The sequence below is a fragment of the Antechinus flavipes genome, chromosome 1, assembly GCF_016432865.1.
Source record: "Antechinus flavipes isolate AdamAnt ecotype Samford, QLD, Australia chromosome 1, AdamAnt_v2, whole genome shotgun sequence".
Classification (NCBI taxonomy): Eukaryota; Metazoa; Chordata; class Mammalia; order Dasyuromorphia; family Dasyuridae; genus Antechinus; species Antechinus flavipes.
Window position 1 is genome coordinate 655,502,790 of NC_067398.1, and position 17,007 is coordinate 655,519,796.

The 17,007-nt window shown below is 47.7% G+C and overlaps 1 protein-coding gene across 2 annotated transcripts in view; it reads right to left on the bottom strand.

Moving 5' to 3' along the window:
• Positions 1-1,181: 1,181 nt before the first annotated feature.
• Positions 1,182-17,007, bottom strand: part of CACNA1A (calcium voltage-gated channel subunit alpha1 A) — a 248,568-nt gene continuing 232,742 nt past the window's right edge. For both annotated transcript variants that reach the window (XM_051971665.1, XM_051971666.1), the window contains exons 41-47: positions 16,298-16,401; positions 15,440-15,578; positions 13,172-13,285; positions 10,126-10,161; positions 7,425-7,611; positions 4,316-4,563; positions 1,182-2,926 (exon numbers count right to left, since the gene is read on the bottom strand). In XM_051971665.1, coding sequence (XP_051827625.1) covers positions 2,231-2,926; positions 4,316-4,563; positions 7,425-7,611; positions 10,126-10,161; positions 13,172-13,285; positions 15,440-15,578; positions 16,298-16,401 — 1,524 coding nt within the window. In that variant the 3' untranslated portion in view covers positions 1,182-2,230. The remainder of the gene's footprint in view (positions 2,927-4,315; positions 4,564-7,424; positions 7,612-10,125; positions 10,162-13,171; positions 13,286-15,439; positions 15,579-16,297; positions 16,402-17,007) is intronic.

The window sequence follows — 17,007 nt, forward strand, 5'->3', positions numbered from 1 at the left end:
TTAGTGGTACCTAACCAAGGAACTCATGCGTATTTTCTTAGTAACTTGTGAACCCCAAATTCTATTTGAAAAAAAACCTCTATTTCAGTTTTAGGGGCATAACAATCTCTACACAGGAGTCATGAAAAAGGCTTAGGTACTATATTTTACTTTAGACTAAAATTTAGGTGAATGTAGTGAGAAAGGAACCAGAACTGGAATCCATCTCTGAATTGCTTAGACCCCCTAATTCTTGTTCCCTACCTGACTTTCTTATGGTACAGGGACAGACCTGGAATCTGGCTGATCCTGTCTCCTTAACACCTTCATATAAAGAATCTTAGATGGAGTAGAGAACCATGGAAAGAGAGATGTGGAATCCACCTCAATGGTTGGAGAGGGGAACTGAAGACAAGCGGATCAAAGACTCCCTTAGCCTTCCAGGAAGAACTGCAAATAGCTTATCTCTCCTGTAGTGTTTGGCTCACCTCAGAGCCTCCAAGATTCAACCCAAGTGGATACTCTCTTGGCCTTGGATGTGAATCTTAGACCTCAGAGAGAAAGGGTTCTGCGTGAGCGCAGAAAGCTGTGTCAGGCAGCCCTGCTTCTAGCAGTCCGCGAGCCCACAGGATTCTTCTGGCTCCAGCCTGGCACCAGAAGAGACAAATGAAATAAGACTCATGAAGCCTGCCCAAGCTCACCTGGCCAGGCCAACCTGGTCCTATGGAGAACCTGCACAGGGCAGCAAGGCCGCTGTCACAGGCAGCTTTTGGCATCCAGGCTTCCCATCTGAGCAGTCAGGTGTTAGCACTCCTTGGAGCCCCCCAGGGACTGAATCTTTCACCCCTGACTCAAAGTAGCCAGGTGTGACATCCCTACAATAAATGTTCTGTGGGGCAGGGGACAAGAGGAGGAATTCTACCTCAAAAAATCAGTTCTAATTGGCTTTTCAAAGCGATTCCGTTAGGCAAGGTAAAGATTACTCTAATTTCTTTTGGCCAGGGGAGTCCCTTACCTAGCTCATCTCCCTTCATCCCTCCTTTTCTGGGTTAAGGCTTTTCTGATCCATCTTTGTCAATAGTTTGTACTTTGGAGAAAAAGGAGAGAAAAAACTACTTTCTTTGTTGTCCCTGGAAAAAGCTGGCTTGTGATTATGAGCACTTACCAAGAGGAGGACTAAGAACATGGCAACCCAAAAACCCTTTTGGTTTGATTTGTTTTTGTTTTTTTTTATTTTTTTGTTTTCTTTTGAATTTCATGCAATAATTCACAGCCCCAAGCCCACAGTTCTCAAACAAAGTAGGAAAAAAGGAAAAAAAGAAGCAAAGGAATTGGTGGTTTTGTTTTTTGTTGTTTCAAGCAGGACCAAATGTCAGAAAAAATGCTGCTTTTCTCAATCTTTTTTTTGTCCTTTTTAAAATTTAGTTTATTTTTTAAAATTTATTTCTGCAGGCAGTATTAATAGGGTTTGGTATAACCAGCAAGCACTCCTCTGTGTGTGTGTGTGTGTGTGTGTGTGTGTGTGTGTGTGTGCAGGTCTCAGTGCAGAGGAAGGTCTGCATAGGGGTCAAGGGAGGGGAAAAGGGGTGTGCTGTGTGCATTTATATTGCATCAGGTCCCTCTTCGCCAGGAGAATGGGCACTAACTCTTCTTGTCATTCATTAGGGAAAGGAAAAGTTTAATTGAGATGATAAAACTCATCAATAGAGGTTTCTTTTTTCTTCCCATTTTACTTTTTAAAAATGTTTTTTCCCTCTTTTTCCTTTCCCCCAAAGTTCTCCAAAGTTATTGAACAAATTCAAACCCTTTTTAGCTATGTGGTTTGTCCTCCTGAAGGTCTCTAAGGTGGATGTTCCAGGAAGAGTATCTGCTCTGGCAGATTCAGCAGCAGGTCCCCAGACCTACAGGTTGTTGCCTTTTCTTCTCAAAGATTATCCTAACTTTGTCTGTAAAGGACAAACATGTTCTGGATCCATGTTCCTACCCTTGTTCCTCCCTCCTCCTTCCATCCTTTTTCTTTCTTCCCTGTTATATAAATCTTCGTTTTTCAGCTTCCCTTCCCAACTTGTCCCTCCCCTTGCCCATCTCTGCTTGGCAAATTTAATAAGAGTTTGAAATTAAAAATTTTTCCTCCATTTTTCTTGACAGTTATTGTAATTTTGTCTTCTGGGTGTAGGTTCATGTGTGAATGAGGGGAGTTCGGGGTGTGTGTGAGTGTGAGTGTGTGTGTGAGGCGCACACACATCAGGACTTAGCACCAGTCATCATCGTCGGTCTCGCTATAGGGTTCGTGCAGTCCTTTCCGGGGGCCTTGCCCTCGATGCCTGGCCAGTCCGTGGGTAGGATAGTAGCCATTTGGTAATCGCCGTCCGTGTCTGGAGGGCGAGACTGAGGCTGGGCCTCCTGCCCGGGAAGTCCTGGGCGACCGCCCGGTACCAGAGGAGGCATGTGGCGGGGTGTCATAAGTGAAGGCTACCTCTTCGCTCCCCGGGCCGTCGGCGTCGTAGTCTGAGCTCTGGTAGTAGCCGCCATGGTGCCGGGCTCCGGAGTGCCCCTCTGAGGTATGGGGGCTAGGTGCTGGCCACCGGGAGCCAGCATGGCGGTAAGCCCTCGGGGATTCATTTCTTGGTGGGGCAGTGGCGTGCCGCTCCATTCCCGGCGAGCGGCTACTGCCGTGGCCCCCTCCAGAGGGCCGTTCCCCCACCTGGTGCTCAGCAGAGGGGGCCTGGTACCTCCGTGGTCCAGGAGTGGAGGATCTGCAGGGGCGCACTGACTGCTGCGGCTGCGGCGGCTGGGGACCTGCGCTGCCAGCCTTACGGATCACTGGGGAATAGGACACATGTGGCCTGGGGGTGGAGGGGGTCTGGGGGAGCTGGCGGCGTCCACGCCGCGGTGTGCTGGTACCAGATGTTGAGGGGACTGGGCTTCCACTTACGGAACTACTGCCCTACACGAAAATTGAAACAAAGGAAATCAAAAAAAAATATACAACAAAATCAACCAAGAAGAGACAAGAGGAAACAGAGGACAAGATGGAGAGAAGGAGGCAAAGGAAACAACAGAAAAGAAAACCCAACAGAAAACAGGAGGGAGGGGACGAAGGAAAACAACATTTTAATGGAAAAAAGGAGAAAAGCAACAGCCACAGGGAAGAGGAAATAAGAGACAACAAGGGAGAAAAAGTAAAAAACAAACACAAAAACAGTGAGAAGAGAAATGAGAAATGGAGTTTTGTAAGTTTCGGGGTTTAAAGTAGCAAAAGTTCCCAAAATTACTCACGAGTCCAGAGGACAGAAATAAATCATAATTAAAACCAAAAAAAGGGAAGCCAAGGGTTAAAGGAAAAAAAAAAAAACACAGCAGGGCAGCGGGCAAGGGACATGAGCCAGGGCCAGGCAGGGCCAACTGAGCTGAGGCACTGTCCAGAAAACCAAAGAGGGATTTTAAACAACTTAAACAAAAGTAGCTGCAGTAGAAGAGGATGGCATGGGTAAGAAAAGAGGGCACCACATTTGTGGTCACTTGGGAGGGAGCTAATGGCTGGTGAAGTGCCCTCCTGGAGGTGGTAGCCACTTGAGAGGGCTGGGGATCTAGCCCTCCAGAAGGTCCCGTTTTCACTTAGTCTTGTAGTGGGGTGCTAACTCCTCCTACTCCCACTACATTAGGGGCTATCCTGGGACCTGGAACGTGGAGGACAGCTGCCATGGCTGGGGCAAGGACAGTTTCTGGGCTTCTCCAACTCCAGGCCTATGCTAACAGGTTCCCTCCTAGGACAGGGGAGGGGAGGAGGAAGGGAAGGGAGTGTGTGGCTATGAGGGCAGAGGGAGAGATGAGTTAGCTGGGAGTTAGTTGGGGTCTCTTTCTTGCCCAGAGTGTGTTTTTCTTATGGCTGCAGCAGTTCCGTGACCTTTGCCTCTGTAGATGAGCTCCTGGTTGGTTAGTTTTGGGGCGACTTGTTGCTGACCCTTCTCACCAGTTCTGTGGTTCCCAACACAAATTTCTGACCTGAAAGGGGCTTGGTGCTCCTTGTTAGTGATGTCTCAGCTCTCTGTTGCTACCTGCCTCTCTGTATCCTGAAGTGTAACCTACCCCTACTCTGTTTACTCTGGAGCTGGGGGGAATCACTAGAGTGGGTGACGAGAACAGCCCCTTTGCTATGAGCAGAATTGCCCAGGGCATTGTGGAAGACAGTTTCGCGAGGGACCAGGTTTGCCAGCATCCCAAACTAGATTTCTCTTTGCCCTTAGAACTGTCAGCCTGACCTTTCACTCCTCACATCTCTGGGCTCTCCCTGACCAAGTGAAATCGGGGGAAGAAGGCAACATGCCAGACCCACCTGCCTATGAGCCATATGCTCTCGGCCCTCGCTGGGGGAACGAGACCAGCGTTGGTCTCGGGCTCGGGGCCGTCCGTACTCAGACCGCTCCTGGGAATAGCGCTCCTTGTCAGAGGATGGGTGGTGATGGTGGTGGTGATGGTGGTGCTGATGGTGTTTTCGGTCCTTGGGCCTTCCCCGCTCCTGGTCTCGATCTTTTGAAGGCAGGTCCCCAGACTGGGTGGTAACACTCAGGTCTGTTCCTAAGCCTGGGCCAGAGATAAGAAGAGACAGCCATGATATATGAGAGAGGAGGGAAAGGAAGCAGGACGTCCTGCCCTTATGCTTTGGACCTAGTGGAGAAACTCTGGAAGGAGTCAAGAGGAACCTCTGCTGGGGGAGACTGCCAGTTACTCCCCACCCATTCTCCTGAGATTTCTTACTTCTCTCTTGTTCTTCACCCTCAGCCTCCTCATGCAAAGACTCCACAAATGCTCTCCTTCCTTGGACTTTCCCCGCTTCCTTTTTCTTTCAGTTTTCTACCTGGTATCCTCAAACAGCTCTTCTTTAGCCCCCAAACTGTGTCTCCCACCAACTTTGGATCTAGTTCTTTATTGAGTGGCTCATTCTCTATTCCTTCCAGTTTCCATAAGCCACACTCTGTGGATGGCCCTACAGCATCCCCAAGTCTGACTCCTCGCCAGATGCTTAAAGGACATCTCTCCTAAGGTGCCTTTTTTCTTGAAACATCAGTGTCAGAACTATACTCTCCCAATAACTTACTCATTTTCATCATCAACATCAGCCCTCTTTATTATTCTTATCCTGATTCAACATCTACAAGGCCTCCTTTGACTTGCTTCTTAAACCTGACCAATGTCTATCTCTCATTTCCATGCACGCCATCTTACACCTTCTAAGTCCTCCTCATGCTTCCACTTGCTCTCAGTGGAATCCTTTCTTCAGCTTCAGACTACCTGACTACTCCTACAAAGGATCTTTCTACATATGCTTCCATATTGTTATAATGCTCCTCTTTGGATGAAAACTAAGATGATCAAATGATGACTCTTCAGTCAACTCTCCATCAGCTAGAAGTTTTGCCTTGGTTTTTTAGTTGAAAGTAACCTGTGGCATGATTTAATTCAGCCTCTTCATTTTATAGGGGAGGAAACTCAACCCCACAGAGATTAAGTGATTTCTCCAAGGTCACTTAGGTAGGCATTATTATTAATAATTACAGCAGAAGTGACAGAGCTGATAATTTGGCAAAGCAGGGATCACATTACTAAAACCTCCTTGTATCAGATTAGTCTTCTCATTCCTAACATCTACACTTTATTCATCTCTATCTTTGCTCATGAAGTTCCTGCATCACAGAAGGCCTTTCCACCTCCATTTATCCTAATCCTATTTACTTTCTTTTTTTTTTTTTTTTTTTGATAAATTGTGTTTTGATTGCATCATGAAATGCATATTAGGCTCCCAACATTCTAATATTTGTCCAGATGATACCTCCTTCCTCTATGAAGCCTTCCTTGAGAGTATAATCATAATAATATAGAATTTAGAGCCCAAAGGGACCTTAGTCCAATTCCCTCATTTTCAAGACAAGGAAATTTTGAGGTCAGTACAGGAGAGTGCCTGGTCCAAGGTTACACAGACAAGAACTGGCAGAACGTGGGACATAAAGTTAGTTTTTCTGACCCCAAACTCTTCATTTTCACACTGTCCACCCTACCTGGAGCTCAGGCTACAATTCCCTCCCTTTGTATTCATTCACCTCCCTCCCCTCTATAAAATTTGTGCAGAATACGAATAGTTGCTTATGTTGACTTCTACATCTTTTGTATCCTACTTAGACCAGTGGGGGATCACATTCTTTCTCCTTTCTCAGTGTCCTCTATATGGTAGGGTCATTCATTCCTGCCTCAAATAACTTTGCAGTTATCTCTGCCAGGAGTACCCCTCTCCTCTCAGCTCCCTTTAGAGTCCACTTCCTGCATAATAAAGTCTTCCCTGACTACTTCAATTCACAACAGCCCCTCTTTTCTCTAAATCTCCCACGCCTATCAAGTTGCACTTGAACACTGGTGTTCTTTGAGTATTTCATGGGGTTCTATCCAGCCTCCCTCATTGCCTCTCTACCCCACATCCCAAATGCTGAGAACAGTGCAGACCAGCAGTAGACAAGCTTCCCTATTTGTTCTTTCCCCAAAGGGAAAGGTCAGCAATGATGTGGGCTCTTAGCAATTACTCCCATGTGACCTGGAGACAGGCTTAGCTTATTTTATAGCACTAGCTCAGGACAAAACAAGCTCTGGTATTCTATCTATATGTCATTACATTTCTGACATATACCCAAGCCTCTGAGAGGGAAGGGGAGAGGAATTATCTAGAGAGGTTGATTTAACTGTTCTTTGGCTTGCTTTTTTGGTACTTCAGATTAACAGGCTCCTGTTCTCATATTTCACTGGCTATCAGAGTTGGGGAGGGGCTTCAGACACCATATGGCCTGACCAACCAAAATCCAAACAAGAACCCCCACAAATGCCCAACCAACTGTCATCTAGCCTTTGCTTGGGAGCTTCCAGTGAGGGGGACTTGATTACTTCTCAGGGCAGTTAATTATACTTTTCCATAGTTCAGATGGTTGGGAAATTTTTACTATTGTTGATGCTAAATCTTCCTCTCTGAAACCTTCACCTATTGCCCCAATTTAACTTCTCATCCACATAAAAATCCTTCAAATGATTGAAGCCAGCTCTTGTCATCAGGCTAAACATCTTCCATTCCATTGCATAACCTTGAGAACGTCCCTGGTTGCTCTCTGTTTATTAATGCCCTTCCTAAAATGTGGTACCCAGAGCTAAACATGATATTCCCATGTGGCCTGGTCTTGACAGAGATAGCTGGATGGTCTCACATCAGTTCTTTTTTGACTGCCATATCGTACTTTGGATTCATAGCGCTTACCACCTCTTCCCGCCAAACTTCTCTCATTCCCTACTTTGGGCAACAGGACCTTTGTTGTTATTGCAGGTTTTTTCCTCAGAGGAGATGATCCAAGATAGTATTCTGCTTTTATGGTTAATGCTACAGGGAGGGGAGGGAACGGGTGACACGCAACCTGTATCCACATCTGTATATCGGCTCAGGGAGCGCTCTGATGTCCGGTGGCCCCGCTCACGACGCCGCTGGTGGTGCCGCTGGTTCTCTTCTGGAGTGATTCTTTCCAGAGAGTAGTCATCCAAGCGCCTGCCCTTGTGGCCCAGCATGGACGCCGAGCGCTTCATGGGACTGGTATCAGAGATGGTCTAAGGGCAGAATAACAAGCCCAGATGTATGGTCACTAATGAAGTCATCACAGGGTCCTGCTGGCTACCAACCTCAGTCCTGAGGTATCCCCACTGGGCTATCAGTAAAGGGAGGGCAGCTTGGAAGTGGGCTTATTCCCCATCCTGGTACTCCCACAGCAGGCAGGGCTACCTGCCAAGGAGGAATCTTTGGACACAACTTACGGTATTGCCCTTTCCCTCATGGTCACAATCATTGATTTTTGAGCGATTAAGGAGAAAACTGAGACAGTCTTAAAGGGGATCTCAGGATAGAACAGCTCACAACATAGGATGATCAACTCGTTAGACATTGGGATTTCCTAACCTTCAATACTCCATGTGAGAAAGCTTTTGCAAAGTCCAGCTAGTTCTTGAGTAGAGTCCTAGATATTATACAAATCTGAGGGTGATATTCCTTTTTTTCCTCCTAATTTCTGCATCCCTTTATGGGGTGGAATGTGTATATAGGGGAACAAAGGGTTACTATTTCCCCCATTTGGAGCCCAGTCAGAAAGTGCAGGCAGTAGGTCTTCAATGCCCTGAACTACCTTTCTGGCTTATGAACATTCATGACTGCAAGAAGAGGCTATCTTTAAGGGCAAAATAAACCCTTTTCTGTCTCCCTCCTGCCAATAGGCCTAGAACTGTTTAGCTCTGAGAGTCACTGAGGCATAGCAGGCTAGGCTAATGAGGGAGGCGAAGGTAGCCTTTTTGGACCCTTTACGGAATTCTTTCAAACGATCCCAAAGAACTCAGTCTTGCCTATGACCAGCAGTTTATGTGTTTGAGAAAGGAAAATTTCTTGACCACATAAACTATCCTTAATTGCCATACTTGTTCTTTCAGGAACTAAATCAATTTTGCTAGACTGCTTCAGGTGCCCTTGAGCCCTACGCTCCAAAAATGCTACCTCCATGACTACTTGACTTTCCTTGTACTCAGTAGGAGGGCCTAGGGTTAGAGGGCAGAATCTGTAGAAGCAGGAAAGCTCCATGGAAAAATTCTAGTCTGGAACTAAGAGTCTAGAATTCTAGGTTCTAGGCCCAGATCTTTGCTCATATCTTTGCATCTTCCTTCATTATCTGTTAAATGAGGATAGGAACCTCCTGTTCTTCACTGGCTTTCCAGTAGGTTTACTTCTGAGCTGAGCCTAGCCTTAAGATCTCCATCTTAGCAAGCAGGTCCCTGCATCTGTGATATAGCTCTTCCCTGTTGCCTTAGGCCCATCAGAGGGCCAAGATGGCAAAGCTTCTGCCCACCCCTCACCTCTTCTCCAGGGACACCTCCTCTGCCTTCTCTGAGAGAACACACATACAGTGGTGTAATGTGAGGAAAGTCTCAATTTAGGCTGGGCCACAAGCTATTCCTCTGTCTATTGATGGGTCCACAGAGAGCTGGCCAGCAAACAGAATGCCTCTCTGGACTCTTAAATGATATTGGATGGGTGGAGGGGTTGGGTGGTAGAGATGGGAAGGTGGAAAGGCTGGAAGTAATGCTTTACAGGGAAAAACTGCCTGTTCCTATCTAGGCCTGGGTAGGAAAAAAGCTGGTCAGTCCTCCCCCCTCAAAGATCCCTTTTTGTTTCTTCATCTCTTCTCTTTTCCCATTGCTGACCTCACTTGGCTGTGTGCAGAGGAATTCTCTATTATTTCAAAATACCTGAAGGAGGAAAGAAGGCTGGGAACCAAGGATCTGTTGTCCAGGACTCACAGGGACAACTTATTGCCCCACTTATGGCCAAAACGCAGTGGGGGAACAGGACAGATTGTGCATGTCTCTCCCTTGAGGCAAGCAGGGGGAATAGAGGAAGGAGGAAGAAGGGATGTAGGGTAAGTGTGTTGGCCAGTTTACTGCTTTATTAGACCCTGGAATGATGGCCCTCGGAGCAGGGAGGAGTATTTAGAGGGACAGTTGTTCAGTAGCTGACACCTCATTGGGAGCTTTTGGGAAGGTTTGGCTTTGGGAGCTTGCCCCAGCTTGCAACACAGAAATCTTAGCTCAGGGATTTTAGGTTTCCAGGATGGTTAAGAGATTTGCCAGGACTGAGAAGCTAAAGAGGTGGGCACATTATCAAAGACATTGGGGCCCTCAGGGAAGATGCCCAAGTCATCTTGAGAGAGGAGACATTCAAAGTCCACCAGTCTACTAGACCGTGAACAGGGACTCTTCTTGCATCTTTGTAATCCTCAGCATCAAGCTCAGTCCTCTGCACATCCAAGGCTTAGTAATGTTTGTTGACTTGGACCAGACCTGGTATCAGCCACAGAGCTGTTCCCTCCTATAGGGCTACACAACCCCTCAGCAGCAAGAAATCTCCAGAGACCCTGCCTGAAGAGAGAGAAGGGTGCGGTGGGCTGCACCAGGGTGGTCCCCTGGCTACCAGAGCGAGCCCAGCCAAGGGCAGAGGGTGGGGGATGTTGAGGATTAGCAGAGAAAAAATAGGGGAGGGGCTAGAGCGTTAGCGCCCCTCCCCACCCCAATCAAGGTACGTACACTCAGATTATTCCCACGAGGCCGGCCCTTTCTCCTCTGTCACAGCCCCACAGGATGGTGCACACAGAAAGAACAGAAAGAAGAAAATAAATATCAAAGCAAAAAAGGAAAAGGAGGAGCTGGTTGGTGGGAAGAGAAATCATGTAAAAATGTCACTCATTGAGGGGGACAGCAGAGGAAGGATAGGGAGAGAGAAACCTGAGAAAAAGTGAAGAGAGCAAGAAGAAGGAAAATCAGATCAGATTAATGTCATCAGTGAGCCGCCACTCCAGAGAATTAATCTCAGAGCGTATTATACTTTCTTTACTTATGCTGGGCAGGTTTGCTTGGAACAAACCATCTGCTGACATGTTAAGATTGAAAAGGACAGACAGAAAAAGGCCAGACAGATAGACAACAGGAAGGCACATGACTGATGAGTGTGAGATGACGAAAGCAACATGAAGATTGGAGTTTCCCAGCACCCTGACCATTGACCCTGCCTCATGCAATACGTCCGCTGACCCTGCCTCCCCAACATATGCAGGGGGCCTCCGCAGCCCAATCTTGCCTTTGCTAAAAGCTGCAGTGTTAGGGCCCTAGTCTGCTCACTGCCCGAGGTCCTACACATGGAGGGTGTGTGCTTGTGTGTCTCTGGGGCGGGCAGTTCTGTATGGGACAGGAAATCCAGGCTGTCCGGCCCCTCCCACTCCAGCCCCGCAGCCCTTCCCTTCCTCCTTAAGAAGTGCCCTGAATATGAAAGGAAGGGGAGGGGTTCTTCTGGATGGACCTCTGCCCCCAGAGGAAACAGTGCAGCCTTTAGTAGGGTTTAGAGGTTCCTGCCCCCTAGAAGCGTCCCACTGTTCCACGCCAGTGCCACACATCAAGCTTGTCTAAAGCCAAACATGCAAAGACATGGACTCATCCAGGGTCTTGGGCAGACACGTGGGCCATCCATCCATTCATCCAACAGCCTTGGGAGGGCCGAGCCGCCGAGACATGACTCTAACTCTGAGCTTCTGACTGCCGGGACAGACATTTGCCTGGGCTTGGAGGGGCTTGCTAACACCTTCTTTCCCCAAACTGCTTCCTGGTGGGGCTCCAGGAGGAGGCCAACCAAGAATCGGGGAGGGGAAGGGACAGCTCTGCCTTCCAGGCCCTGGAGTCGCGCTTCCCTTCCCCTTCCCCCAGCACACTCACGCACACACCTCACAGCATGGATGGGAGGAAGCTGACAAGTTGTTAAAGCAGCTCGAGACTCAGCCACTTAGAAATCCAACACACACACATGCATGTACATCCACACCGAGGCCCCCTATCTCGGCTTTATCAAGGGGAAGATACAGTCAACATGACCCTCTGCCATGCTGGGACTGGCCCTTGCTGTGGGCAGACTGAGGCTGCCCGAGGCCAGGAGCATGCTCATGCGGCGCCGGAAGCCGATGGGATCTGTCCATTGTCTGTCCATCTGTCTGTTAGGGCCGTGGTGTTCGAGGCCAAGTTCCCTTTAGCAGACCAATTCCTCGGAGTGAGGCAGGAGCCCCCTTATCTTCCACATTCTCACCTGTATCCATTTGGATTGAACATCAAAAAACCCAGTGGTTTTAAGGGGGACCCATGTCACCACCTGCACATCCCACATCCCACCCCTAACCCTCCAGATGGGAGAGCCGGCCATTTCCACTCTGCTCTGTACGGAAGAAGGACTTCATATTTGTTATATGGTTGAATCAAACTGACCCCCAGAACCTTGCCTCTTAGTCCGGTTGCAAGAACAATCCAAAGTGATTAGGAAGGTCAGTCTTTTCCCATAACTGGCTTCACCTCACATTCCCCAGTGCGCTGACTGTGGGTGTTCACAAAAAGGCTCTCCCTCCCTTTTCTCCAAGTTAAAAATGATATGTTACCTTTAGTCTCAATTTTACCCACCTTTCTGGATGTAAAATGCATATAGGCCTAGGCCTCGGCATTCATGAGCAGGAATGACGGGGGTGGGCTGAGACCCCATGTAGGAGTAGCAGAGCAGAAAACGCATTCCCAGGAATCCTGCCCCCAACCTGAACCCCCAACTGGGCACCTACCCTCAGCCAGATAGGAGCAGGCTTTAAGGACTGACCTTATTGTGCTGAATGTAGAAAGAGTTACACAAGGATCTGTCACCACCCTGCCCTTCATGCTCTGGCTCCTTGGGAAGGGTCTAGCCCCTCCATCGTAATGGATGTCTCTCCCGTCAGGGAAGTAACAGAGCTCAGTCTTGCTAGGTGGGATGAAGGGCCTTTCTTGGGGAAGGGAACAAGTCCGAGGGACTTGTGTTGTAGACAGTCCCAGAAACAACTAATCCTTTCTTCTCTGTAAGTTCTTTGTCAATAGTGAATTTCTCCCCTTTCTTGCCATCCCCCCAACCCAGCACTGGGCCAGATGCCAACATAGGTATTGAGGACCCAAAGTCATTCAAATCAGTGAAAACAAAACACCACTTGACTCGAGGATTAATAGATTTCCATTATTAATACTCCAGCTCCTCTCCATTTGCTTTCTGAATCGATCTGTATGTGTGTATGTATCTATTCACACACACATGTATATGTGGCTATTGTGGTGGGGGTAGGGAAAAGTGAAGGGATTTCTGAGTAGAAACTTCTGAGGTCTGGGCCTTGGGGGGCCAAGAGGAAACTCTGGCTCTTTGTACTCCCAAGGAACTTCCCCTCTGCTCCCCCCCCCCCCCCCCACCCCGAGCTAGTCTGGTGTCACCTCTTGTGGCCAAAATGCTGTCTGTGCAGTCCCTTGGACCGCGGTTTTCCTTCATTCCTTGTTGTTAGGTCCTGATCCCTATCCCCAACTCCCTACACAATGGAACACTTAGCAAATGGTGATTTAAACTCCCCAGAAAGGGAAGGTATCTTTCAAAAGTACAAAATCTGGGGGTGGGGGGAAATACCCCAGCCCTCCGGGGTGGGGGCTACAGAGCAGAGTTGGAGGCCTCATTAGGCAACAGCTGCTCTGTGGGGGAGAGGGCCCTCTGTGGGCTCACCTGCCCCCTTGGAAGGTTCCGATGAAAGCCCCTCACCTGGTTTTCAGCTGGGAGCCGGGGCATGGAGGTGGCTCTGCCCTGCCCTTCCATAGGGAGGTAGTGGTCGCTGTCTGAGTAGCCGTCCTTCCCCATCTCTCTCATCTCCACAGACTGCAGGGGACACAGCAAGGGGGTGGGTGAGCCTGAGGCTTGAAGCGTGGAGCCAAGGGGAGCCCAAAGCAGAACCAGGAGTCGTGGGCACTTGCTTTGACTCCTATCCTATTGGCTGATCAGCCTAGCAGATGGATGCTTATCTGGTAAATACTTTATAAGTAATCTGCACATAATTTCAAAATGTTCAGCTCCCATGGGTTTTACCACAGGTTTTCCTAGACGGTTGCTACTCTATAGACCTTATTTCCAGGTCTCTTCTGTCCTGACTACTTCAGGAGTGGGGTTGGGGAAAGAGAATTCTCAATTACTTCCACAACCCTTAGCATCTCTGAACTAGCCCGGGAGTGGAAGATTCAGCATCGTTAGAATGTAGCATTCCATTTTAGCTACGTGCTTAGTGGCCCATGTCTCATGTCCAAGGGGAGAAAAGGAGATCCATGCTAATTCATTTAGAAGGAATGTGAGAAATCAAATAGAAAGGGATGTGAGATTGCCTTACTTATTTTCAATTTTTCTTTTTGCAACCTTCTGCACGCCCCTTTACCCCTGCGTGTCTTCTTCATATAGTCATATATGCCCTTCACATAGTCTCTTTGTCCTCAGAAAAAACTAAAGGAGGCTACTAGAAGTCAGCAATTTCTGTCATTGTTCTCTTTCTTTGAAGAAGTCAGACACTTATCTTAATGGGACTAGAAATATGGGGCATCCTTGACTATAAAGTATTTATGATTTTGTAAAATCACAATTCAAGGTTTATGGGAAATCCTTCTGGGATTTGTCTGGTACCTGAGGTATGTTATCAAAGGGAACTCGGGGAGGTGGGTTGGGTCGATGACCTTTCCTTAAAACAACAGTATCATTCTTTGGATTTAAGGTATGTTTTTTGCCTCTCTGATACAAATTATCATAATATTTAAAGCTGGAAGGACCTGTGGGATCTTCTGGTCCAACTTCTTTATTTTACAGGTAGAAAAACAGAGGCAATAAGTAGTATAGCTTTATAGATTCAAGAGCGATTTCTCTCTGTGCCTTTACACTATACTAGGATGCTTTCTGAGAACCACAGAGCTGGAGAGAGATCCCAGTAAAAGGCAGTAGCTTTGAAACAGAGAAAGAAGGTAGCCCTTTTGATGATGAGATGAAATACTGGGTTGAGGCTGAAAACTTTTATAAAGGTTCCTTGTAGCAATTTGGCCTAGAGGTTTATAACAGGAGTAATGGAGCAAAGAATGTATAACAGCTCATTAAAATGTTTAAACAAACAGCCTAGGACAGAGACAGGGGCAGAGGTGAAGGATGGACTCTTAGTTAGCTTTTAAGACCTTTTAAAATGGTAAAAAGAATTACTCTGCAACAGAGAACTCTGTGGGTCTGACTGACTTCAGATCACAGGATTTAGAGGGGGGGATATTGAAGAATAGAGAGATTCTGAGCTGCTTAAGGCTATACTGTTAGAAAGTAGTAAAGCGGACTTTTGAATGTAGGTCTTACAAGTCTGGTTACAAGTCCAATGCTTTTTGGAGCCATTACAATGCAGGATCATCTCCAACAAATATGCTGTTGCAGGCAGAGCCTTGGGCTCCAAACAATTAATAGAGAGACAATCATGATTCATAAAAGTTCTGGGACACTGGTTCTGTTATGGCACCTCTCGGAGCCACCACTGCCTCATTTATAAATTGGGAATCATAATACCTACCTCTTCAGGCTATTTTCAAGAACACACTATGGGGATGGGGAGATTTTTCTGCAGATACCATGTAATGTAATGTAGGGTCAAAAGCAGTCACTCAAAAAGCTGTGTGCCAGCCAAGCCAAGCTGTGTCTGCATGTGGCTATGTATACTTATGTTAGGATAACAGTTCTAGCCTCTGCAGATGTCTCTGTTTCTATTTTTGCCTTCCTTGCCTACCTATTAAAGCTCCACTTTGAAAATGGGTTTTGTCCTCATCCAGGCCAAGAGAGGCTAGGAGTGGATGGAGAGTGCTTTTGAGGCTGTGTTATTCTTTAGGCTTGGACTATCAGGGAGAGAGTCAGCTTCATATTTTGCTTCTTCCCTCATCACTGCAACCCCTTTCCATCCTATTCGCTAGAAATTAGCAAGCAAGACTTGCTTTGTGGCCCCCATTTGGGTATGAGGATGTGAAGTACCTGAGAGCTGGGCCGGCTGTTAGGTAGATCATCAGGAGGTCCTCGTTCAGGGCTCCATGTCCCTGTCTTCTGGAACATCTCTTGGGCACGTTGGGTCACCCAGGATGGACTCTCTTTCATGCCACCTTCATGGGCCATCCTGCAAAAATGGGGAGAGAAATAAGCAGTAGGTCCCCTTCTGAGGGACTCGGCCTCTCCTCAATATTCTGTAGTTTGTTTAAAAAAGTTAGGAGTCTGGGTCACATTCCCTCTCTGAGACTATGGGGTCCTGGAGAGCAGGGTCTTCATCTCTGTGTAGTTCTCTGCAAATGTCCCTTTCCCAGAGAATAAGACACTCTGCTGGCCTCTCAACAGGATGATCTAATCTAACTGCTTGGGGACCAAAAGAGCAAGCACAGGGGGACCCTTCTCCCCAAACCCCCAGTCCCCCTCTCCACTCATCCCCTTCCCTGATGAGGGAACCTCGGGCTTGCTCTGTCAAATGGACATGGGCCCTCACGTGGTTTGCATGAGGCACAGAGGTACCAACCCCGTTCTGGGCCTTCCTGAATGCTCTGCCTCTATGTGCTTTGTCTGACTCGCTTTCTGGCACTATCTTTTGGACAACTGTTAGACCCTCAGAACCAGGGTTTTTCCCCTATGTATCCCACACCTGGATTCTCCCAGATGCGTTGTCTTCCCTAATTTGAATGAGGACTCTTTGAATTCAGGGACTGTTTTGCCTTTTTTATTTGTCTCAATTGCTTACACAGTGCTTGGCGCAGAGTGAGCTTTTTTGGTCACTCATTCTTTTAAGAGGCAGAATGTCAGGATGGGGGAAAGGGGGAGCCTACTGTGTTCACTCTGGGTCATACTCACAGCCCTTGGTCCAGCTGGGAAGAGGGGAGGGCGTTCTGACCAGGGCCACCCTCCTGAGTCGGGGATGGTGGCTCCATGCGCTGAAACATCAGTGGCGTCCGGTTCTATGGGAACAGAGGGTGATTCAGAGGGACATCAAGCCAGCCTGGTATCTCAGCTGGGTATTTGTGGCTATGAAATAACCACAGTGTGGGGCTACGAGGCTCACGTGTGAAAAGAGAGGGTGATGATGAGATGAGGGACAGGAGAGGAAAAGAGGGAGAGGAGAGGAGAAGAAAAATAAGCGTGGGCAGGGGCAGAATCCCTCCTCGCGATTAAGATGAAACCTGAAGCTCAGAGAAGGTGGGAATTATGTGGTCTCAGAGAGGCTTCTGTGGCTTGGGAAGGGGCTGTAGAAACTGCAGGAGAGCCTCTCCTCAAAGGCAAAAGCTGGACAAAAGTTAAAAAAGTTGGTGTTTCTGAGTGCAGATAAGGGAAGGTTTTTAGTGCCAATCTCCCAGAATACAAGAGTACATTTTTATAAGGAGATCAGTACTTTTTGTTTTCCAACTTCATTAGACAGACACTGGAAATTATGAAGAATATTGATAAGGAAGGCTCCAGTGAGGTAGCGAGGGAAGTCCAGAAGCCATGTTAGGGAGCAGAAAGTCACCCAAGGAGGCTGTGGAATCTCCTCTCTAACCAACCTCATGGCAAGGCTGGGAGATTGA